This window comes from Monodelphis domestica, chromosome 8, assembly GCF_027887165.1.
Source record: "Monodelphis domestica isolate mMonDom1 chromosome 8, mMonDom1.pri, whole genome shotgun sequence".
NCBI lineage: Eukaryota > Metazoa > Chordata > Mammalia > Didelphimorphia > Didelphidae > Monodelphis > Monodelphis domestica.
In genome coordinates, this window is record NC_077234.1 from 239688656 (window position 1) to 239714377 (window position 25722).

Consider the following 25722-nt stretch of genomic DNA (forward strand, 5'->3'; position numbering starts at 1 on the left):
CATGCCATACCATATCCTACCATAATTTTATATGCCATAATAGCATGCCATAGTATCATAAAAACATATTATATCATGCCATACCATATTGTACCATAATAATGTCACGCCAGATTATATAATGTCATAATTCCATACCATAATATTTGTATTGTGCCATAATACTATATAATTCCATAATTTAAAACCACAATATCAGGCCATACTATAATACTATACCATAATAACATACTATGCCATGTCATACCATACCATAATAATATACCATAATATTGTATGATGCCATTATATCATACTCAAATACCATAATAACATACTAGATCATGCCATATCACATCATACCATAATAACATTATGCCATATTGTAAATAATGCTATAATACCATACCATAATAATATTTTATATTGTGCCATAATACTATATAATATCATAATACTATATTGTAAAACCATAATACCATGCCATGCTATAATATTATACCATAATAACATACTATGTCATCATACCATATCATAATAATATACCATAATATTGTGTGATGTCATAACATCATACTCTAATACCATAATAACATACTATATCATGCCATACCATGTCATACCATAATAATATCATGCTAGAATGCCATAATACCATACTACAATGCCATGCCATAGGATTATTCAATATCACACCATAATACTATATAATGCCACAATACCATTCTATATCATACCATATCATTCCATAATAATATACTATATCATAATACCTTACTATCATACCATTATACCATGCAATACCATACTGTGCCAGAAAACCTATACCACATCATACCATACTATACCATAATGCCATCCCGTACCACGTCAAGTCTTTTTTTCCCCCCAAACATTTTTATTTATTCTTTTTATTGATCCTCAATAGAAGCAAGTGACTTTGTGTGCTTGAAAGTTACAGGCATGTGGCTCTCTCTTCCCTGGCCCTCATCACTCAGGCTTTGTTCAGCCGCACGATGGCGTCCTTGTTGATTCCAAACATCCTCAGCAGCTCTGCTGGCTTCCCACTTCTTGGGATGTGGCTGGCCACCAGATGAGTGGGGGTGGTGCCAGGCTCACCCACGACGGTGGCAGCCATGGCTTCTCCTATGCCACCCTCGTAGTAATGGTCTTCCACAGTCAGAATTCGGCCGTTGGTTGCACGAGCGCTTTCAAGGACGAGTTTCGCATCCAGGGGCTTGATGGTAAAGGGGTCAGTCACACGGATAGTGATCTTATCTTTCTTCAGTTGTTCTGCAGCTGCCAAAGCTTCATGGAGGGTCACTCGGGCTCCAATGACAGTCATCTGGTGGTCTTTGCTCTTCAGGGCCACCTTAGCCTGGCCAATCTTGAAGTCTTCATTGTTGTCAATGATTGCATTGTCTGGGCGGCTGGCCCTTATGAAAGAGAAGCCCTTGGTGTCAGCAGCTAACTCTACTGCTTCCTCGGTAGACACAGCATCACTTGGGTAAAAGACTGTTCCGTTGGGAGTACTCCAGAGCATGGCGAGGTCTTTGAGGGCCGTCGGAGAAGGACCGTCTTCACCAATGGACACACCACAATGGGAGCCACACAGGTTGATGTTGCTTTCTGAAATTGCTGCCATCCGGATCTGGTCAAAGGCCCTGCTGAAGAAGGCAGCAAAGGTGCTGCAGAATGGCACGGTCCTGTCCCAGGTGGTACAGCCCACAGCGATGCTCGCCATGTGCTGCTCTGCAATGAAACATTCAATGAAGCGGTTGGGATGTTCCATCTTGAAGAGGTCTGAAAAGGTGGAGTTCTTGTCCCCATCCAGGGCAATCACGTGATCACTGGCATACCCCCCCGTTTGACTAGGCCCACACCACAGGCTTTACGGGTAGCCATCTTGTCTCTGGTTTTGTAATTTGGAGGAGATGGTATCCGAATGTTGGTGATGTTAGCTGCGGGAGCATCTTTGGGGAGTGTTGCTGGAATCTTCTTGCTTTGGATTTGGGCATGGATTTCCTCAATGACCTGTTCCGCCATGTTTTTGGGAAGGGGCTTCCCATGTCAAGATTCCTTGTTTTCCACACCTGAGATTCCTTCCGTCTTTGTAGTTTTTGCGATGATAGCCAGCAGCTTGTGCTTGCCCTGGTCGAAGCCTTGGTTGAAGGCTTTGCAGAGCTCCTCCACGCTGTGTCCGTCCACCTTGATGGCATTCCACCCAAAGGCTTCACATGGCTTCCGGTACACTTCCACTCGGTGCTGCAGTGGGGCAGGGTCACTCTGGCCCAGCCGGCTAATGGCAAAGATGGCCCCCAGGTTGTTCAACTTGTAGAAACCTGCGCAGGCCATGGCTTCGCACACAGACCCTTCAGACACCTCTTTGTCGCCGTATTTGCCTGGGTAGGCCATGCCACAAGCCCTTGACCCAGGGAGCCACATCTGAAAAGGCTTGTTTCGGCACTGGGTGGCCCTCTAGGATGGAACTGATCTTCCCCAAGTTCAACAGCTCGGCCTCTGGCAGAAAGCCAGCCTCAGCCAGACCTTGGGGGATGGGAGCCGCATGACCCTTGGAGAGCACTAAGAGATCATTGCTGGAGTCCCGGGGGTCCTGCGGTTTGTACTTCAGGGTGTGGAAGAAGAGGGCTGCCATGATCTCGGCCACCGCTGATCGGGCTTATGGTCATCCGCCACAGCTAAGGAACTAAGGAAGGGCGTGGCTTCTGGGGGCGGGGGCGGCAGCAGCAACAGCCACCCAGAGGAGAAGGGACTGCAGGACAGCAGAAGGAGGAAGAGCACGTCTTTATCATTAATTTTTCATGGCATTTTAGAACTGTGTGAGAGACTGGAGATAATCCATTTGAACCCCTTTAATTTTGTAGTGTCTACTGCAACAGGGTCTACACAGGTAAAGCGACTTGACCAAAGTGGAACCGGAACCCACCGATTCCTTCACCCAGCATAGATGAAATGGCTGCCGCGGGCAAGGATCTGGAATTGGTGCTGGAGGAGGTCCGGAGTTTAGATGAATCCTCCACGCAGACCTCATAGAACAGGGAGGTCCAAATGAGGCTTCGTAAGCAAAATATTATAAACACCTTAATGTTAGCTCCTGCTCTCATTATTACTACAAATAACTTAAAGTCCCCAAATTACACGTTGGTCAGAGAGGTGCACGTCAATACCCCTCAGCCCTCCAAAAGTATGAATGCTCTGTAAAGTTGAAAGAGGGAGGTTATTACTTCCCAGGTAGCTCAACAATCACTATTTGGAAGATGGAGCGTGAGTATTCCTAAGTAGTACAGTGGATGGAGCACCAGTTCTGGAGTTTGGAAGTCCTGGGTTCTAGTCTCGCCTCAGACACTTCCCAGCTGTGCCACCCTAAGCAAGTCACTTAATCCCCATTGCCTAGCCTTTGCTAGAAATGGTACTAAGGCAGAAGATAAATGCTTTTAAAAAATTAAAGAATAAGCAAAGATCAATAGGAATCTAATAGGCAAATAGAGGGAGGAAGGACAAGCAGGACTATCAGGAACACAGAGGAGGGGGAGCACGGGATACACAGGTTAAAGCTCGAAGGACACGTGCAGAGGCAGGGTAGGAGATCAGGTTGTGCTCTCTGCTCTCTGAAAGTGGGATCTGGCCTTTTCATGCCTTTCTTTCTATCTCTACAGGCTGAGGCAGCTCCGTGATGCTGGACAGAGGACTGGACCTCAATCAAGAAGCTTCATCTTTGTGAGGTAAGGGAGTAAAAAGAGTAATTAATCTCAAAAGTTGCTGAAATTCAAGGAAGGAGAGACTTGAGACTACGGGATATAGATAGGACAAATCAACAAAAGAATACATCGAATAATAATAAAACAATAAAATAGTAATAATGAACACATTTTGCTAAATAATAGATTGGAAAATGTACTATTTGCCAACCCACCTCCACTACCTCTAGCAAAGGAGTGGGAGGAAGGACCACGTCCGGAGGATGGCTCTAGATGGAAAAGAAGGGAGAAAAGTTTGTCATTCATCCAGTGTGACCCCACTATATATAACTGTTTTTAACCGAAGAGTCTTTGAGGGTGTTCAAAACTGGTTTGGGGTTTTCCTGGGCAGTCTGGCGCTGGAACAGGAAGAGCTTGGCTTGAGTTTGGCAGTCCAAGTATCCTTTCCCATAAACCCCAAAGCAAAGCCAATTAAATAAGGCTGGGACAATGGCTCTGAGGTGGTTTACAAAAGCAAAGGCATTCCACTCTCCAAGTTCTGGTTGGAGGGAATCCACATGTTAAACAGTATACTTGGCTGTTAAACAAATGTTCCTTTTTATTGATGGTGGGTCCACCAAAGCCTAGGTAGGCTTATCCACAGAGACAAAGAAGAGGGTATTAAGGAATAGAGTCCGAGACTGATTACTACAAATGCCTATAGATAGGATGAGAGAACTCCACAGTATAACTAATTTAAGTCAGAGGAATAAAATGCAAGAGATTTGAACCCTTATAAGGCTCCCCTGTTGAGAACCAGCAAAACAGGGCTTCAGAATCAATCAATAAACATTTATTAAGCACCTACTCTGTACCAGGCACTGTGCTAAAGCAACAGGGATACAAAGAGACAAAAGATAGACTCACCCTCAAGGAGCTCGTCTTCCCCAGCACCTAAACATGGTGCTTAACTCATCCTTGTGGTCATTTTCAGTGTTTTCTGAGATCATAGCACTCCAGAATTGTCCATGGGGTTTTCTTTGAAAAGATATTGGAGCAGTTTGCCACATCCCTCCCGGTGAATCAAGGCAACTTACTCATGGTCACACAGCTAAGAAAGGTCAGAGGCCAGATTTGAACTTGGGTCTTTCTGACTTCAAGACACCTAGCTGCTGCTGCTCTTTACTCATAGGAGGAACTTAATAATGTCAAATGAATAAATGAACACACTGTTAAAAATGTAAAAATAGGGGAAGCAAGGTGGCTCAGGAGCTAGGGAGTCAGGCCTGAAAATTGGAGGGCCATGGTTCAAATCAGACCCCAGTTGTATGATCCTGGACAAGTCATTTAACCCCAATTGCCTAGCCCTTACCACTCTTTTGCCTTTGAAATGATATTCGGTATCAATTCAAAGACAGAAGGGTTTTTTAAAAATGCAAAATAAAAGGAAAGCAATAAAAGGGGGAAAATTTGGATGATATCTGACAAAGTCCTCATTTCTCAAATTTATAGAGAACTGAGATAATTTCTTTTAAGAATACAAAGCTTTTCCAATTGACAAATGATCAAAGGATATGAACAGGCAATTCTCAAATGAAGAAATTAATCTTTTGTCATATGAAAAAATGCTATAAATCATTATTAATTGAAGAAATGCAAATTTTAAAAACTCTGAGGTAGCATCTCATACCTATCAGAGTGGTCAATGTACAGCTCTGGGAGTGGGGAGGGAAGAAGGGAAGGAGAGAACATGAATCATGTAACCATGGAAAAAAAATTCAAAAATGAATGAGTGAATGAATGAATGAATAAAACACAATAAAAGGGGAAAAGCCAGATTGGCCAGTATGTCAGTAAAGAAATGATAACTGTTGGATGGAATGTGGGAAAGTTGGGGCACTGATATAATTTTGGTAGAGCTATGATTAATACAACCATTCTGGACAGCAATCGGCCAATTGTGGCCAAAGTTTCATAAACTGCATGTACCATTTGAACCAGCAAAACCACTAGCAGGTCTGTATCCCAAAGAGATTAAAGATGGGACAAAGGACTGAATTTCAAAACTACTCCACCCTAATCAGACCATTCTTTAGAAGATGTGATTTAGCTATTTCCTGATCAGTAACAATGTTGGTTGTCTCTCAAACCGAGGATGACGATTGTCTGTGCGTTTTTGTGCACAAAGACACCTGTGCATGAAGATTTAAGTGGAAAAGTTGATGCACAGAGACAGTCCCACTCTCTCAGCGTTGGAAGCCTGGGTCCAGTGGCACGAAAAGTCAAGTTACAGCTGGAGACTTCCTCAGCTGCATTGGATGGCCGTGTTGTCGTTTGTGCTCCATCACGCCCTAAGCACTCCACAGTGCCTTGCTGCATCGCCATCTTAGCCGTTGAACCTTCTTGTTGGTTTCTTCCACCTGTTCCGCCGAAGCAGTCTTCACATGCTGGGTGAGCAAAGCCCTAGTTCACCAGGGGTCGACGTCAACCCGATGGCTACCCTCACAAGGTTTAGCCGGCCTGTCAAAGCCTGGAATAACAGAATCAAGTCTTGGAAACTCTGCATTTTCCACCCTCCTCAGGGTAACATGATTTTTAAGGTCTGCATCAAACTCAAGATTCAATTATCTGAGGAGATGGCCATCAACAGACATGTGCAAAAAAAGGACAGACCTCTGGGCTGTCCTAAGTCAAGCTAGGGCCTCATTGGTACAGATGAGAAGCAGAAAGATGATGTAAAAATATCCATATAAGGATGTCACTTCCTGCCTCCTCATGCCTCTTTCTCTGGAGAGATGACGCTGGCTGGCAGTGTGCTAAGTGTTCCAACATCTTGGAGTATTGGATGGTGAGTTTGCCCTGGAGCTGATTTCAGGATCGGGCATCTTAGCTGAGCCCCTTTGGAGGTCAGGCTGATTCTTTCCTCCTTCACACTCAAACCCTTACTTTCTAGATCTCCTATTTTCCTGCCTGGTATCTGCCCCTTCTTTCCTCCTTCTTCTTAAAATCTTCTCTACTATATCAATTAAATCACCATAAAATTTGGCAGCTGACTTGGGTATTTTATGATTTGGGATTCACCCGTTACAGGACCTACTTGTACAAAAATATTGGGGAATGGCCAAATGAGTTAAGGTATATGCTTGTCATGGAATATTTTTGTACCATAGGAAATGACAAACAACATGATTACACGAAAATCTCGGCGTATTTGAAGTGATGCAAAGTGAAGTGAGTAGAACCATGAGAATATTTTGCTCAGAGTAACAATCACATATGACAATCAACTGTGAATGACTTTATTATCAGCAATGCAAGGATCCAGGACAACTCCAAAGGACTTATGATGAAAAAGACTGTCTGTGTGCCATAGAGGGAACTGATGGAGGCTACATTCAGATCAAAGCATGCCATTCTTCACTTGATTTCCTCAGTGAATTTTTCTCTAATGGAAGTGAAGTATGTCTTCTTTCACATCTGACGAACATGGAAATCTCTTATATGAGAGCACATTTACAATCTATATCATACTGCTTGCTATCTTGGGGGTGGGAGAGAGAGGACGTGGGGAGGGAAAAAGCATGGATTGCAAAATGATTATTAAAAATTACATTGACGTGTAAATTGGAAAGATTTTTTTCAAAAAAGACCTGAGGGCTCAGGCATCTGCAACATTATAGGATCATGAATCTGGAAGAGACCTCAGAAGCTAGCTGGTCTGAGCTCTTCGATTTTCAATTGGCAAACTGAGGTCTAGGGAGGTTAAGAGACCTGACCAAGATAGTTGTGCCAGAAGTAGTACTTGAACCATATACTCTGAATTCAGAGCCAAGGCTCTTGCAAATATACCACAACAATTAGACTGTATCTTGAAACCAGGAGTTGACTTTTCCTTCTTTGGGAGGGGGGGGGGCGGGACAGAAAAGAGTCCTAAAATGAATTTAATAAATGTTTGTTGACTAGTTACCAAGCTATATGTGGGTATTTTTTTTTTATTAAAGAGCATCAATAACAACCCCCCCCCCAAATCCCACAACCCATACTTAAACACACACAAAACCCTTCCCAAAGCTAGCAGGTCAGAAACAAATGAATTTACAACAAAAGTCAAGGTTGCTTCTGTCACTTTCTGTGAGAAATCTGGTCGAACAATAGAAGCAAGTCTAGAACAAAGAGTCACAGGATGATTCTTTGCTAGAAGCATCTGGGAGAGAGAAAATAGATCAGATGGTCTCAACTCCTTAAAACTTTTAACAAGAGGCAGAGACTTACTGCTCCTTGGCCAATTTGGGACAGTCCCAAAGGGGGATGGCCCAGAGAAATTCTTTGTTCTACTATTAAAAGGGGTCATCTTAAGGTAAGGGTGATAGTGGTCCCACCTATTGATTTTGTTTTCTCATTAAAGAGGTAACCTTTGGATCAAAAAAAAAAAAAGATAAATTTCTTTCTTGGGGTTTACACATTACCCAGAAGCCTCTGGCTTCCTGGAATTCATAATAAAAACTCCAGGGGGCCATGCCCCTGGCTGTTGGGAATGATAAATTGTGCTCTAAAGTGGGACAGAAATTCTAGGAGAGGGCAATGTCAGGGCTGTTCCTAGGGTAGAGTGAATTGAGACAATTGCCACCACTAGAGTTAGGAACTGGCTGATAGAGAAGGAGAAGGCTTTTTCAGGTGATAATCAAAAATGACACTGAGGTAGCACAGTGGTCAGAGTACCAAGCCCAGAGTCCAGAGGACCTACATTCAATTCTGGCCTTGGACACTTCCTAGCTATGTGACCCTAGGCAAGTCACTTAACCTGGATTTCTTAGCCTTGCCACTTGTGTGTCTTAAAATTGATATTAAGACAAAAGGTAAGGCTTTACCCAAAAAAAGACCTGAGGCTCATGTACATATATCTTATTCAGTCCTCACCCTACCTGGCCACCATCACCATCATCATCATGGTCATTATCATTATATCAGGGAGGAAAGCATTTCAGTGGAAAGATCATTAAATGTGGAATCAGTGCATGGCTTCAAATATTGACTTACTTATAACTGGTGTAACTGTAGGTAAGTCACAGAATTACTCTGGTCCTTAGTTTTCTTATCTGTAAAATGAGAGATGATCTCTAAAGTACTTTCCAGGTTGAAATCTATGACCTCTTAGGACCAAGGTAAAGCTCCCCTGTCATACACATTCTCAGGAATACGCTGGTATATGTTTACTACCTGACTCCCCAGAAGAAAGGGGAAAATAGGCTCCACTCACTTTTAAATTTAAGCTACATTATGAAAATTATCCAAAATTATCCATCATCCAATTTCACATTGAAAATTGAAGAAGTAGCTCTCATCAGCTGGTATGATCTGGCTCCGGCACATACACCTCAGGCTACTCTAGCTTTTCTCTCTTCAAAACTGGCTTACGTAGTTTGGAATTTGACCTTACTACTAAAAACAAATGTTTGCAGAGGGAGTCTTATATTTATTTTTCTTTTATTAACTATTTCAAATTTAACTGGTTGCTTTGAAAATAACCAGCTTTACAGCTGAAATCAACTACTTTGCTCCAGCCCCAAAGAGGATCTGTTTCTAAATTGTGAATTCTCTCATTTGAAAGGGAGTAGAAAGAAAAAAGACACAAGGAAGGAATCTGAAATACAGAATTTTTATGAGATAATATATTTTCTAAGACATCATTATAAAAGTAATTGAGACACTTCCTAGCTATGTGATCCTAGGCAAGTCACTTAACATCAATTACCTAGCCTTTACCACTCTTCTGCTTTAAGACTGCTACTTAATATCAATTATAAGGCAAAAGGTTAAAAAAAAAGTAATTGGCAACTAGGTGGCATAGTGGATAGAATTCTGGGTTTATAGTGAAGAAGTCCTGAATCCAAATTTGGCCTCAAACATTCACTGACTGTGTGGCCTTAGACAAGTTACTTAAGCCTGTTTGCCTCGGTTTCCTCAATGGGCTGGAGAAGGAAAAGGCAAACCATTCCAGTAACTTTCCAAAAAAAAACAACCACATAGGTTATGAAGTGTTGGATACAACTAAAACTAGTGAACAATAATAACAAAAAGTATGAAAGTAATTGCCTTCAATAACAATCTCCAACTCCCAAAAAAACTTTGTGACCAGTCATACTTGACCATACACAAAATCTTTAACAAGTATAGCAGGGCAGAAGCAAATGGACTAACAAACAACAAAAGACAAGTAAAAGACTTTTGTTCCAGGGCACTTTACAGTTCTCTTTGCAGTTGTAATATATGGGCAGGGAGAGAATGGAGTCTTAAGTCCAGTTCCTCTCTTACACAGTTCTATTATGTTGTCTGTCTCTTTCCTTCTTTCTTCTCTTTTTAAAATATAGGTTTGACCTCCAGGAAGTGATGCAGAGCGAAAGGAGCAGAACCAGGAGAACATTGTACACAGAGACTGATACACTGTGGTACAATCAAATGTAATGGACTTCTCCATTAGTGGCAACTCAGTGATCCGAACAACTTGGAGGAATCTACAAGAAAAAGACACTATCCACATTTGGAGGAAAAAACTGTGGGAGTAGAAACACAGATGAAAAACAACTGCTCGATTACATGGGTCAAGGGGATATGGCTGGGGATGGAGACTCTAAATGATCAAACTAGTGCAAACATCAACAACATGGAAATAGGTTCTGATCAAGGTCACATGTAATACCCAGTGGAATTGCGTGTCGGCTGTGGGAAGGGTGGGTGGAGGGGAGGAAGGGAAATAATGCGATTATTGTAACCAAGGAATAATGTTCTAAATGGACTAAATAAATGAATTCAAATGTAAAAAAAAATAAAGCAGAAAAAATAAAATCAAAAGAAAATTTAAAAAAGAAAAAGAAAATAAAATAAAATATAGGTTTGGTCAGTGTGTATACATTTGCAAACTTGCTTTTCTAGCTTTAAAGCACACTGTATAGTTCTTTCCATATTTTTTTGTTACCTTCATATATTCATTTTTATAGCAACAGTAGTTTTTTTTAAAAATAAAACATTCATTATCTAATAAGAAGTAAGTGTTGGGGGGCAGCTGAGTGACCCAGTGGATTGAGAACCAGACTTAGAGATGAGAGATGCTGGGTTCCAGTCTGGTCCGAGACACTTCCTAGTTGTGTGACCAAAGGGTTGACCCCATTGTCCAGCACTGACTGCTTTTCTGTCTTGTAATAAGAGTATTGATTCTAAGATGAAGGGTAAGAGTTATCCCCCCCAAAGGGAAGTATATGTTAGGGACAGATACCTAACTTCTAAGCAACCTCAAAGACTATTGATATATATCAAGTCATCAATAGACTAATTGGTATAGGTGCCTCCATGATGGAAGCTCTAACACATTACTGAAACCACAGATCCGTCATTTATCAGAGCAATGGTCACGCCAGATCTCTTCATGGGTAATTCACTTGGTGGTATGGTAATAAACCATTTAAGCTGATACCTCCTCCAAAACACACACACACACACACACACACACACACACACACACACACACACACACATATTCATCTCTACATATACACATGATCTAACTTTGCTCAGTGACACTGGGCAAGTTCTCAATAGTTTATCCTGTAGCATTTGGCATGTCCTATGAGAGCCTTTACCAAAAATAGACAAGAAAGGGTGCCATACCACTAAGGAAGAACATCCCCTTTATTGTCTTAGAACCCCTGGGACAGAAGCTAGTACAGCACCCAATAAAACCATCAAGTACTGGTGGTATCATCTTGATGGATGCCAGATGAAAAGGGAGAAAGAAAGCCTTGGCTGAATACTTAATCAGAGAGTTATTAACATGGTCATACACCCTGGAGTTTTCTCTGATTTGTCATTATGGAAAGGCAGGAAATTTGGTCAGCATTTTCAATTAGAGCCATAATTTGACAGCTTTCACGATGTGTAAAATGTCCTGGCAATAATCTGCATATGAGGACTTGGGAAGATAAATTGTGAACGTGTAAATTTTATGTTCCGATAACTCAGTAGCTATAAAATATGAAAGGCTGAAGAAGAAGAAGGGGGGGACCTTAGCATGTCAAGTAGAAAGAAATCAAAAGCTGACCTAAAGGTTACTCACCTGGAAAAATATACACAGTTGCCATGATTTAAGACACTACTGTATGATTGCTGCGGCATGTCAGAAAACTCTGAAGCAATCCACAAAGCCCTGTTCCTTTGACTTATGCTCTTTCACTAAAGAAGCTAGAGAAAGACAGCAAAGATGCATGTGAATAATGATGGAGCTGGGGAAAGCCTGCCCATAATCCATGGTTCGGGATTGGGGGAGGGAGTTAATTCTGTGTCCACCTCTATTTCTAAGAGGACGCAAACTGTGCTGGTGGCTCCGATTTAGAGAAGTAGAACAGAAAAGGGAAAGAAAGAGTCTTGGACCATGGCCAGCTAGTACCACTCTGGATTTTACTTTTCTTCACCTCTCAAAGGAGAGACATGGACTCCAGTGAACTCGGGGATCCCCAACCTTTTCCCGTGCCTATTCCCATTGTCTTCCTATATCCCCTATTAAACAAGGGGAAAAAATCCAGTTTGCTTTACAGAGGCACACAAGTGTTACTGTTGTTGTTTAGTCATGTCTCATTCTTTGTGAACCCATTTGAGGTTTTCTTGGCAAAGATAATGGAGTAGTTTGCCATTTCCTTCTCTGGCTCATTTTACAGATGAGGAACTGACTTGCCTAAGCTCATACAGCTAGTAAGTATTTGAGGCCATATTTGAACTTGGGAATATGAGTCTTCCTGACTTCCAACACAGCACTCCATCCTGTGCCACCTAACTGCCCACATCCCCTCTTGAACAAGATCAATTTCCAGAATTTGCCAGATATAGGTACATAAGAAATAAAATGAAATAGGTCACTTTTTCATAAAGAAAACTTTATTTAGTATATTAGTATATATATATATGTATATATCCCCAAATCTTCTTGACAAGTTATCTTTGGGACAACAAATATTAGATGATCCCTCAGATTATCTTTGGGAACAGCTGGTTTGCACAGTGCGTAGAGTACTGGGTCTGGAGTCAGGAAGACGAGGTCAAATGTGACCTCAGGCACTTTTTAGCTGTGTGGCCCGGGACAAGTCATTTAACACTGTTTGCCTCAGGTTCCTCATCTGTCAAATGATCTGGAGAAAGAAAGGAAGGACCATTTTAGTATCTCTGCCAAGAAAACCCCAAAAGGAATCCCAAAGAATTGGACAGGACTGAACAACAACAATGTTATCTTTGCAATCTTATGTTTTATAATCCTATTCTCCCCCTCTCAATCCACCCTTCTTTCTTCTCCTCTACTGATTTTCGCCTAGTATTCTATTATAGCTCAAAAGGGAAGAAAGCATATCAGAGTGGTGAAGAATATGCTCTTTTTCCTTCTTATTTTTATTTTTTGAGTATGTATGGAAACATTCTAGGTCACCCCCCCTTTTATTAAATAGAGCTGAAAGAGACCTCTGTAAGCAACTAGTCCAATCCTTTCATTTTACAGATAAGGAAACTAAGCCTCAGGTCCAAGCGACTGGTCCAAGGAAGGAAATGTACATTTAGTAAGTGCCTAATGTGGATCAGATGCTTTGTAAATATCTCATTTGGTCCCCAGAGCAACCCTGGGAGATAGATGCTATTCTTCTTCTTTTATTTTTTAATTTCTTTCATTTTTAAATTTTTTATTATTTAATTTAAAAAATTTTTTTAATTGAAGAAACTAAGGCAGACTGAGGTTAAGTGACTTGCCCAGGGCCATACATCTAGTAAGTGTCTGAGGTTAGATATGAGCTTGGATTTTCCTGACTGCAAGTCTGGCACCCTACCCACTGTGCCACCAAGGTCATACAGAAAGTAAGCAACAGAGGTGAGGTTTAAACCCAGTTCCTACGACTCCATTCATTAAATTTCCCATCCTACTAGACTCCCTGCTCAAAAAGAAACAGTCCTATCCTTGGAGGATTCGGTGTCATTTGACACTCAGTTTTGTTATCTCTGATGACTCCAAAGTAACCTACTGACTTCAAGGCACCGTGGGTCTGTATGCCCTGTGATTAAATGAGAGGCTGCTTTTTGATGGAGCCAATCCCACCCTCTCCCAGCAGCATTCTGTATTCCCTTAAAGAACAGTTTCCTGGAGGGTCTACAAATGAGGAATTAATTCACAAAATCTTCAAAACCCCACCAGTAATTGAAGAAACCCTGCAGATTAAGCACTTCAAACATATCTGGGTATTTAAGAAAGCCTCAGGATAAAATAAAGCCAGCATCATTAGGGGAGGATGGGCCTGGAGCAGGACGTTTGACCAGAGCCACCTCTAATCTGCCTCCTGGTTTCAAGATGCTTTCTCCTGTCAGAGTCACTTAACATGCTTATCACAGTTTTCGGAGTGCTTCCCTCATCGTTTTAGAGACTCGCGCGGGCTTCTTTGTCCTTGATTTTCTTCCCTTCCCCAACCTTCTCTTCCCGCCTCCCTGTCCCGTTTCTCTCACCCATGCGTGGACTTAATTCCAGGCCAGAGATCAAAGACCGGAGAGCAGAAGCAAAATACGTCTCACGACTTTATAAAACCTTCTTATTGACCTCTTGCTGTTAAGGAGGGTTTTTTGGTTGGTTTTGGTTTTTTTGACACCTTTATACGCTAGGTCTTGAGCTAGGTTTTGCAAACTGAGCTTTTTTGAACCTTACACCGTCTGTTTGCAGTAATAGAAATAGACATTTTCAGTGCAGTATCTAGCAACTCATGCATTTTGGACTCAATCGTGATCGTCATTGGTGTCGGTCGTCTCGTCTAATTTACTCTCTGTTTAGTTCATGGCATTTCCAGCTCATCAATAATGCAACGCCTGAGTATTTTTTAAATAAAGCCTGGGTTCCTTATCCACCATGTTTAACTTGCCATCGTTTTACAGGGTTGGGTTCATCAGAAGAGTCTGCCACATAGTTTCTTTCTCTCCTTGTAAACTGGGCAGCTGCCACCAGACAGCTAGAGGGGCCCAATGCGACTTTTTGACCCAAATCGTTAGGATTCCCAGGGGCATCAGTAAAAACGCTTAGGTTTTAGTGCCTGGTCTAATCCCTTTTTTTTCCCTGTTAAAAATATTTCAGTATTAAAATAACAGATCATAAAGATCCAATGGAACAAATTTGACAATTCAATAAAGGTTGGCCACCTCTTAGATGCAGGGCTCTGCGCTGGACAGCTGGGAGGATAAAGATAGATGGGAGATGCAGGCCCTCGTCTCGAGGAGCTTTTAAACGAAGGGAGGAAAAGATAAATGCTACGAGATGAAATTCAATCTTTAGTTAACTCTACTTTGCTTTATGGAGTCACGAATACCAAACACGCACTACTATTTCTGGGCAAGGGCGTGGGACGAGAGAATATGACTGACTCAGCATGAATCCATCACCGTCCGATGGCCAGAGGTGCAGGAGACCTTGAAGATAATCTCCTACAGCCCTTGAATTCTGCAGCAATGGGGCCCAGAGGGATGAGGTGGGGGACAGCTATGGCAAAGGCAGGAAAAGAGAAGATGGTGTGCTCTGTTGGAGAAACTATCCAGAAGCTACTGTAATAGGGAAGTTCAGAAGAGAAGCTTTGAGAGGAAGGAAGATGAGTTCTGGTGTGGTGGATAGAACACTGGCCTTAAAATCCTCATGAGACTAAATCTGGCCTCAGACACTTACTAGCTGGGTGGCCCTGGGCAAGTCGCTTAATTCTGTTTGCCTCAGTTTTCTCATCTGTCAAATGAGCTGGAGAAGGGTGTGTGGAGGAGAGTAAAGGGTAAGAAAACTGGAAAAGTAGGAAAAGGCAAGATCATAAGACCAAAGGACTTCCTATTTGATCCTGGAGGGAGTAGGAAGGCAGTGGAGTTCATTAAAAGTGGGAAAGGGTAGGAGTGTGTTCTATGATTTACAAAAATCATCTTGGGAGGTGTGTGAAAGGTAGATAAGAGGTGGGGGAGAAACTTAAAGCAGAGATTAGTTAAAAGGTTATTGAAATATTCTAGATGAGGGTTGATATGGACCTGAAGTATGGCTGTGGTAGTATAAATGGAGAGAAGGGGATCTATTTTGTATATAGTATATAAAATATATATAATTATATAATATAATAATAAAGACATATAAATAAAATATATCTCCTTCTCTCCCCAGATATATATAATATAGGGAAGGTAGAAATGTTGATAGATTGGAGGTATGGAATTTTGCAAGTTGAACTCTTCTGAACCTTAAACTGTCTGTTGTAAAAGAATATAAAGTGAAGAGTTAAGGATGACACCAAGTTTACAGACATAAGAGACAGGGAAAATGGCGGTCTCCTTTGCAATAACAGGGAGGTTCAGAAGGGGAAAAGCTTTGAGAGGAAGGATTCTGAGCTCTGGTCTGAAATCAGGAAGATTCTTCTTCACAAGTCTAAGCCTGGCCTCAGACATTTACTAGCTGGGTGACCCTGGGCAAGTCATTTAATTATGAATTATGTTTGCCTCAGTTTCCTCATCTATCAAATGATCTGGAGAAGGGAACAGCAAACCACTCCAAGTACTCTGCCAAGAAAACCCCAGATAGAGTTACAAAGAGTCAGACACCATTGAAAAGACACAACATGTATCTAGCTCTATTGTGGCAATGTTGAATGTGAGATTTCCAAGAGCCAGTTACACCCAGGATACATGATTGCAACTCAAGGGAGACACTAGGACTGACTATACATCCAGAAATGATTTACACAGGGCTGATCATTGAACTGAATGGATCTAATGAGAAGAGAAAGGACCCCAGAATTGAGTTTCAGGGAATATCCTCAGTGATCAGCATCAACGCAGGCCAAGAAGGACTGGGCTTGAGAAAAGGGCTATTAGATTTGGCAATTAAGAGCAATAATAAACACATAAATGGAGAGGGCAGTTTAAATTGATGAGGTCTGAAGCCTGATTGCAGAAAGAGTGAGGGATTGAGGAATGGGAGGGGAGAAAGTAGAGATATTGATTGGAGATGATTTTCTCAAGGAGTTTAGCCACGAAAGAAAGGAAAGATCTAGGACAATAACTAGTGGGGATGGTTAGATTATTTTTTTAAACCCTCACCTTCCACATTAGAATCAATACTGTGTATTGGTTCCAAGCCAGAAGAGTGGTAAGGACTAGGCAATGGGGGTTAAGTGACTTGTCCAGGATCAACCAGCTGGGAAGTGTCTGAGGCCAGATTTGAACCTATCTCTAGGTTAGATGATTTTTAAGGAAGAAGAAAGAAGATATGGGCTTACTTGGAAGGAGCAAGGAAGGAGCCCCTGTATAAGGAGAGGATGAAGACAAGTTCATGAGGATGTTAGCAGGGACAACTTTGCTGGAGAAGTTGGGAAGGAATGGGATGAATGGACTTGGCAAGAAGAGCCTCCTCTTCAAAGTCGAGAGTGAAAGAGAAAATAAGAGAAGAAGAAATTGGAATGATAGGAGATAAACCCTACATATATGTTAATATATACATGCATGTATTATAGAACAGGTATACAACCTATGTAATAGCTTCAGAGATGGAAAGGATTTTATACTTCATTTTGTAGATGAAATGGGGATCCAGGGAGATTACAAAATAATAATACATAGTGCTTTAAGGTTTACAAAGTGTGGTGTATATATATATATGTATATATGTATATATATAATATATATATAATCTTCTCTCATCTTTACCACAAACCCATAAGGAAGATGCTATTATTGACCTCATTTTCTAGATAAGGACATGAGGCAGAGTTTAAGTGACTTGCTCAGGGTCACACAGTTGGCAAAGTATGTGAGAAGATTTTGAACCTGGTACTTCCCCAAATTAAAATCTATATTTTTATCTCATTTTAGTTTATATTTGGTTTAAGATTCTATTCAAATTACCTTCTATTTTTTGTATTGTTTGTACATTTTGAGGAGTTTGAATGGTCTCCCTTAAGGAAAACAAGCTTCTTGACTCTTTCATTCTTTGTAACCTTAACACTTAGCATAGTGCCTGGAATGTAGAGGTATTTAATAAAGGCGTCTCGAATGACTGAGTGAAACAATAATAAAATCCCTTCTCACTCGAATCTTCCTCACCCTGGAATTCCTACACCATGAGCATCCCTTCTTCCATCAGTGAGTTCTTCATTTTGGAAGCTAGCCAAGCTTCATTCCCTTCCTGACTCTGCTTTTGGCAATTTTGGATTTTTTTTAATCCTTAGCTGTGTATTGGTTCCAAGGAAGAGGATTAGTAAGGGTTGGGCAATGGGGTAAGGACTTGCCTAGGGTCACACAGCTAGGAAGTATCTGAGGTCAGATTTTAATCCAGGACTTCCTGTCTCTGGACCTGGCTCTTAATCCACTGAGCCACCCAGCTGCCCCTTAGTTCTTTGGATTTTGGCATTCCCACACACACACACAAGGCTTCCTTCCCCATCCACTCCCTCCTTCCTTTTTTTTTGGTATTAAAATATAATTTTGGAATAAAATATAAGCTTCTTGAAGTCAGAGACTTCTTTTTGTTTGTGCTTTATCCCCAGTGCTTATCACAATACCTAGCACATGGTCAGCATTTAATATTTGCTGTTTCTTTTACTCATGTATCTGTTAACACTGCCTCCCTAAAAATGTATATAAAGATGTCAGTGGGATAGTGTCATATTGCTATTAAGACATTACATGGAGGGTAGCCGGGTGGCTCGGTGGATTGAGAGCCAAGTCTACAAATGAGATGTCCTGTTTTCAAATCTGACCTTAGACATTTCTAAGCTGTGTCACCCCGGGTAAGTTACTTAACCCCTCTTGCCTGGCCCTTACCGCTCTTCTATCTTGGAACCAATACATAGTATTGATTCTAAGATGGAAGGTAAGGGTTAAAAAAATGGCATATGTTGTTTTTTCATTCTTTTTAAATTTACTTTTTCATTTATATGTAGGAAAAATTTAAACAATTGTTTTTTGACATTGAAGGTTTCAGGTTTTCTTTTTCCTTTCTTCCGCCTGCCCCCCTCCACCCCAGGTGGTAAATAATCTGATATAGTTTATACCAGTATTTTTATGTAAGACATTATATGTTTAAAGAACAGCCATCCAAAGAGTACTGCAACTCATGCCACAGCAGATTGAATTGTAATGAGTTGTTGACTCCCATTTGGATGAAGTATATAATTCTTTGCATCTATTAAAGTCCTCCTCATATGCCTCCTTATGGATTAGAGGCAGGGGCATGCTGGAACCAGCTCAAACCAGACAGCCTGCCATTAAAATTTTCAGTGTGAGAATTTACACCTAGGAAATGATCAAATGTTACCAAGTAGCGCTCGATTTATTGTTTTCTGGATTGTCTCATCTTACGAAAGTGACATAAAATGTCGATGATGCAGATTCCAGTTTCAATGTGTTCTGTCTACTTTTAAAAATTGGGGGTTTTCTGGAGTCAGCTGTCAAATATTTACCGGCCCACCATTGAGCAGAGGTGAACTGGGGCTCACAAAGGCAGCTATGCTAGCAGAACAGTTGGTCCTGCCCAGCGGGAAAGGCTTTGAGTATTGAGTCATTGGTGGCAATCTCCCTGGATCCCTATTTCATCTACAAAATGAAGTATAAAATCCATTCCAGCTCTGAAGCTATGCTATATTCATGGTACATGGGTTGGATACCTGTTCTATAACACATGCCGTTGAGGTCCAGCTTAAGTAAATACAGAGAAGTTCATTGCTCAGAGAGTGATGAATGTTTTGCTTGCAGACTACTCAAAGACCCTCTGCTAAGTTGTTGAGAGGAGTGGCTATTGATGAAGACCCAAATATCACATCGATGGTCTCCTAGATCTTTGTAGTGCTGAAGGAGAAGCAATTTATTCAAGATTTGAATTAATATCTAAATGGAGAAAGGAATACATGAATCATTTTCTAGCTCTTCCTTCAACTCTTCTGGGAATGCCACAAGAGAAGGTCCAACAGAGAAGGAAGGGAAGGGGGAAGAAAGGAGAAAGTCATGGCCTCTCTCTAAATACCAAATGATGATAGCAAACATCTAGTTTGACTAGAAATGGGAGAAGGAAGTGAAATAGGGAAGCTCTGCTATTTAATTATATTAAAACCTGTTTTTGTTTTTATTGATGGATAGATTTCAGAAAGGCAAGTTATTCCAAAATAGCTATAAGATTATCTTAAATTAATTAAATCTTAAATTAAATGTCTTAAATTAAATGGATACTTCACCTAGATAGTGAATGTGCCTTTAATTTTGCCCCTAATTCTTTTTCTCTCTGCCTTTTACTGTCTTCCTTTCCTTTCCTTTTCTTTCTTTTTCCTTTCATCTCCTCTTCCCTCTCTCCTTCCATCTCTTCCTTCCTCCAACTCTTCCTCCATACTTTCCTTTTTCTCTCTCTCACTCTTTTAATCCCTCCTTTCCTTCTACCCTTCTTCCCTCCCTTTTCCCCTTACTTCTCTTTCTTCCTCTTTCCTTTCTTCTTTTCTCCCTCATTTTTATCTCATCCTCCTTTCTTCCTTCTTCCTTCCCTCTTTCCTTTTATCCTGTCCTCTCTCCCCTCCCTCTTTCTCTCCCCTTTCCATCCCTTCTTTCCTTTCTTCCTTCCTCCTTTCCTTCCTTCACTGTTCCTCTTCTTTCACTGCTTTTCTTCTTTTTCTCTCCTCCATATTGCATATGAAGACTATTTTAATCAATATTGATGCCTCTATCTAAGAGACACAAGAAAGCTATTAAATTCTGCCACATCATCCTTTGTTAATAAGAGGAAGTGGATTCAGCCACAGCCCCATCTTTCTGCCATTATCCAGCATTCAATGTCCTTCAATTAGTATGCGCAGTAAGTTCTTCCTAAGCCCCCCCACTGGTTTATGTCACTGGTGCATTAACCTCATTGGCTCCCAAAGCTTTCCTATTATTAAGCCATTAAAAGCCATGCCTTCTTTCACCTGCCAGCATTTTAGTCTCATTTTCCATCTTCTAGATTATTTGCATATACAGTATTTCTGAAGCGTCATTTCACAGAAGCTTGTGTTTTTTCTTACAAATATTCTCGTACACATAGAAATATCTTCCTTCCTTACCAACCACACAAATGTGCACACGCACACACACACACACACACACACACACACACACACACACACCCACTGCGTGTTAGCTTTTTTGTCATTTTTCATAGCAGCTTCTCTCTCTGTGAGATGATAATTACTTCCTTGAGAACAGGTTGGCTATAGCTGTGTGATCACAAAGCCCCAAATACGTCAGCATTGTCCTTAGAAACCTTGATTTTCAGGGATTATTGGCCAGAGCCAAATCCCACAGGTGATTGGTTTCCATCAGCTACCAAAGTACGTCTACACTCTGACGCACAGGACAACTCGTTGAGATGCTAAGAACAAACAAGGGGGGGTTGTAGTGGGAGAAGCTATTTTGGTAAAAGTTTCCTTATCTTTTTTTCTCCTTTCCTTGCTTGCTTATTAAAAAGAAGAAAAGTATGTTAGGCAAACCTGTATGATGTCAATCAGAAAGAAGTGATATGGAAATGCCTTGATTAGAGACAAGTTGGTAGTTTTCTTTGAAATGAAAATTCTGCAACAGACTTTCAGAGAGAGGTAGAGAGACAGGCAGACACCAGAGAGACAGACTGAGAGCCACTGAAGGGTTTTCCCTAACGTCTTGCCCTGATTGTCACCACACCCTACTTCCCCTCCCTGCACTCCAAAAACTTCCTATTGCCTCCATAATCAAATCCAAAAAGTGCTGGGCATTCAAAGCCTTTCACAATCTAGCCCTCTCCTACCTTTCCAGCCTTCTCACACTCCCTTTACTCCCCAGCATGGGCTCTTTGATCCATTGGCACTGGCCTGTTGGCTGTTGCACAAACAAGACACTCTACCTCTTGGCTTGGCTCTGGGCATTCTCCCTGGCAATCTGCCGTGGCCAGAAAGCTCTTCCTCCTTCACTCCAACAATGGACTTCCCTGGCTTCCCTAAGTTCCAACTAAAATCTCACTTTCCCAACTCCTCTAAATTCTAATGCCTTACTCTATTAACTATTTCCGATTTATTCCATATATGGCTTGCTTTGTATATATTTGTTTGTATACTATCTCTCCCGTTAAATTATAAACTTCCTGAGGGCAAGAGCTGTCTTTTGCTTCTTTTTGTATCCTCTAGCACATAGGCACTCAATACATGTTTATTGATTAGAAATAGACAGACAGATAGATGAGAGAGAGAGAGAGGGAGAGAGGGGGAGAGGGAGAGGGAGAGAGAGAGAGAGAGAGAGAGAGAGAGAGAGAGAGAGAGAGAGAGAGAGAGAGAGAGAGAGAGAGAGAGAGAGAGAAGGAGGAGGAAGAGAGGGAGAGAGGGAGGGAAAGAGAAAGAAAGGGAAAGAGAAAGGGAGGGAGGGAGGGAGGGAGATAGAAAGATAGACAAAAATACAGATCAACAGACAGATCAGCAGATAAGACAGATGGATAGATACATACATACATACATGGGCAGATGGATAGAATCTCCAAACCAATAAACATCTATTAAGCACTTACTACAGATCATAAACTGCTAAGTCCTAAGGATATAATTAATAAGAAAGATAATCCCTGCCCTCAAGGAGTTTGCAGTCTAACTGTAGAGGGAAGGGACAATAAACAAAAGGAGGAAAGAAAGAGAGAAAATTAGGAGTTGTGAAACACCAGAGGTATCTGGCATAGGATCATCTTGTTTCACAGAATTGAACCCAGGCACATCAGCAAATACAGAGTGCAGTGAGCCCAAAGCTCAGTTTCTGCCCTCTATAAAGTAAGGCATTGGGAGGAGTTTGGTACTCCATCCATCATATATGCATATGTGTGTATGACTATATATGTATGGGTATTTATGTAGCCTACACAGTTATGAAAATAAAATAAGCTAATATATGTTAAAGCATTTTGGAAACCCTAAAGACCTTAAGTAAATATTTCTTCTTCTCGTTCTCGTTCTTGTCCTCCTCCTCCTCCTCCTACTACTACTACAACAACAACAACTACTACTACTACATGATATATTAGATAGGGCATGAGATCTGAAGTCAGGAAGACCTGAGTTTAAATATAACCTCATTATCTGTATGATCCAGGGCAAGTCACTTAACTTGCTTGCCTCAGTTTCCTCCATTGTAAAAAGGGAATAATAATAATAATAACACCTACAACCCAGGGTTGTCTTGAGGATCAAAAGAAATACTAATTGTAAAGTGCATAGCAGACTGCCTGGCATATAGTAAGTGCTATTATTATTACTATTATTATATCCTACTCACATTGGTAAGTGTCATTTCAAGTCTCCAAAGGGCAATCTTCTCAGGGCTCTTAGGTGGTACCTCTGAATAGCTGGGGTATCTTTCTGATGCTGTTGACCTTTTTTTAAAACCCTTACCTTCTGTCTTAGAATCAATATTGACTATAGGTTCCAAGGAAGAAGACTGATAAGAGCTAGGCAAAGGGGGTTAAGTGAATTTCCCAGGATCACACAGCCAGAGGACTGTCTGAAGCCAAATTTGAACCCAGGATCTCCCATCTCCAAGCCTGGAACCAACTAGCTGTTCCTGACTGCTATTGCCTTTTGCCCCCATTCTGTATTTGCTCTAGCCCCATATCAATATCCAGTTCTCCTCAATGTCATTGATAAGTAATTGATCAATTCATCTTTTTGCAGAGGGATATTTACTGGGAAGATGGAGAAAGAATGGGAGTATAAAGCCATCTCCCCAAACCAGGATCACATGCCCATCTCTGTTCTCCTGGTCCCTAGGGAGAGTGGCCTTGAATTGGAAGTGAGTGCTAGGAAGAATTCCCTCCCTCTTCGCTACTCCACATCGCCCAATCCCTCTGGCCAAGCTCCCTCATGAAGGCAGCATATCAGCTAAACAAGCAAGTTTAAGACCTGGAAGATGTCATCTCAGGCTGAGCTGATCCAATACTGACTTGGGTTAAGCAGGTAACATTCCTTGGGTATGTCACTGACAAGCTTGGGCAAGAAGGCTCCTGGTTGAACTTCTGCTCCTCTGACATCTTGGAGTCTCCCAAGGCTCTGTAGCACATGAAGGAAGTCACAAAAGGAGTGTTATTTGGTGAAATGTGGCAATTGAATTTATTAGATTCATTTTATAAACCAAAATCTGAAGAGTAATGATTATGCCAACCATTAGATCTCTCAGTGGACAAATAAGTTCGCTGATAAATACAGAGCTGGGAGAGGTCTCAGAATCCAGTCTCTTTCTATTCACAAATAATAATAGCTAATATTTTATATAACACTTTATAATTAGTATCTCCTTTGATCATCCCACTGCTCTTGGGAGACAGGTGCTTCTATTGATTTATTTTTAAACCCTTCCTTTTTTATTAAAAATTTTTCCAGGTTACACACTGGTACAATTTGTAATATTCATTTTCTGACATTTTGCAATCCATGTTCTCTTTCTCTTTCCCACCCATTTCCCCTCCCTAAAAAGGCAGGTAATGTGCTTATAAATAAGTAAACCCTTATCTTCTCTCTCAGAGCCCATACTAAACATAGGTTCCTAGACAGAAGGCCAGTGAGGGCTAGGCACTTGTGATGAAGTGTCTTGCCCTAGGTCACACAGCTAGGAAGTATCTGAGGTCAGACATGTGCTATTAATACCCCTTCTTTTGCAGATGAGGAAACTGGGGCTAACAGGATTAAATGACATGCCCAGAATCACACAGCTTGTAAGTGCCTGAGGCCACATCTGAACTCAGGTCCTCCTGAATCCAGGACTATAGGTCCATTATACAACCTAACAGTTTTTCAGCCATGTTTTGTTTTTCTTATATTTCTTTCTTTTTGAGGGGTGGAGGTGAGATCCTCCTGTCTCATGCAGGCTAGATGCATTCATCATTCATGGACCTGATCTAGGGATATACCAGGCAACTCTCACTGGCTCTCAAAAGCCTATGTTAAATTTTCAGCAAGAGTATTTACACCTCAGAAATCAGCAAAGGGCTACAAATCAGGGCTTGTGTTACTGTTGGGTTGATTGTCTAGACTTAAGGAAGAAATGCAGAAAACACTAATAATGCAGATTGAACTTTAAAATGTGTTATAGGTACAGTTTCCTTCCATCTCAGAGCCAGTCAGTCATTAAACATTTACCAGCACATTCCTGCCCTGATCCCATTACTGACCAGCACAGAAGCTTCAATCTGCTCCCTTTTCAACCTCTCCTGGTTCACCCCTCCTTTAAGCAGCTCCCAGGGGCTCCCCATGTTGGTATTGGGCTTAGTCTAGACAACTGATCAGCCTTTGATGTTGTTAGTGGAGTCTGACTCTTTATGGCCCCATTTGCGGTTCTTGGCAAAGATCCTGGAGTGATTGGCCATTTCCTGCTCCAGCTCATTTGACAGATGAGGAAACTGAGGCAACTATAATAAAATGACTTATCCAGGGTCACACAGCTAGTAAGTGTCTGAGTCTGGATCTGAACTCCAAGAGGATGAATCTTCTTGACTTTAATAAACACCTACTGTTTTACCCCTTTGCAAGTCAAAACTCCAGGACTCAAGTGATCCAGCAAACTCAGCCTCCAGAGTAACAGGGATTTCAAGAAATGAGCCATCACAACTAGCCCCTATAGTTCACTTATTTTGCAAATCATTTCTTTGAATAGTATAGCTTAGAGCTAACTGAATTGAGGTTACTAAGCCTAGAACTCACTGCCAAAGGCTAGCCACTCTGCCTTCTGTCAGTCCCGGTTGGTTCCATCTTCAATTATTCTGTCTTCTAATGCAATCTCATTCAAAATATTTATTTTTGATATTTTTAAATAATGGTTGCTTTTTCTACTTCATTTGTTTTGATAGATTGATGTCACTGATCTCCTTCTTATACCACTATTGGGCTGTGGCAGAAATTTCCTTAGGGGAACTTATCATTTTTTGTGGTTGTAAGTCTATTTTAGTCAAATGAAGCTCACTCTCAGAGGGAAAATATCCTCATTACAGTCAATTTGAATATTC

General features: G+C 41.2%; 1 protein-coding gene across 1 annotated transcript; it reads right to left on the minus strand.

Annotated features, from left to right (window-relative positions):
• Positions 1-869: 869 nt before the first annotated feature.
• Positions 870-2663, minus strand: LOC100619922 (transketolase-like). Its single transcript, XM_056807769.1, is given in 3 exon segments — positions 870-1840; positions 1843-2415; positions 2417-2663. Coding segments are annotated over 3 exon segments (1659 nt in total). The 5' UTR covers positions 2636-2663; the 3' UTR covers positions 870-973.
• Positions 2664-25722: the final 23059 nt, after the last annotated feature.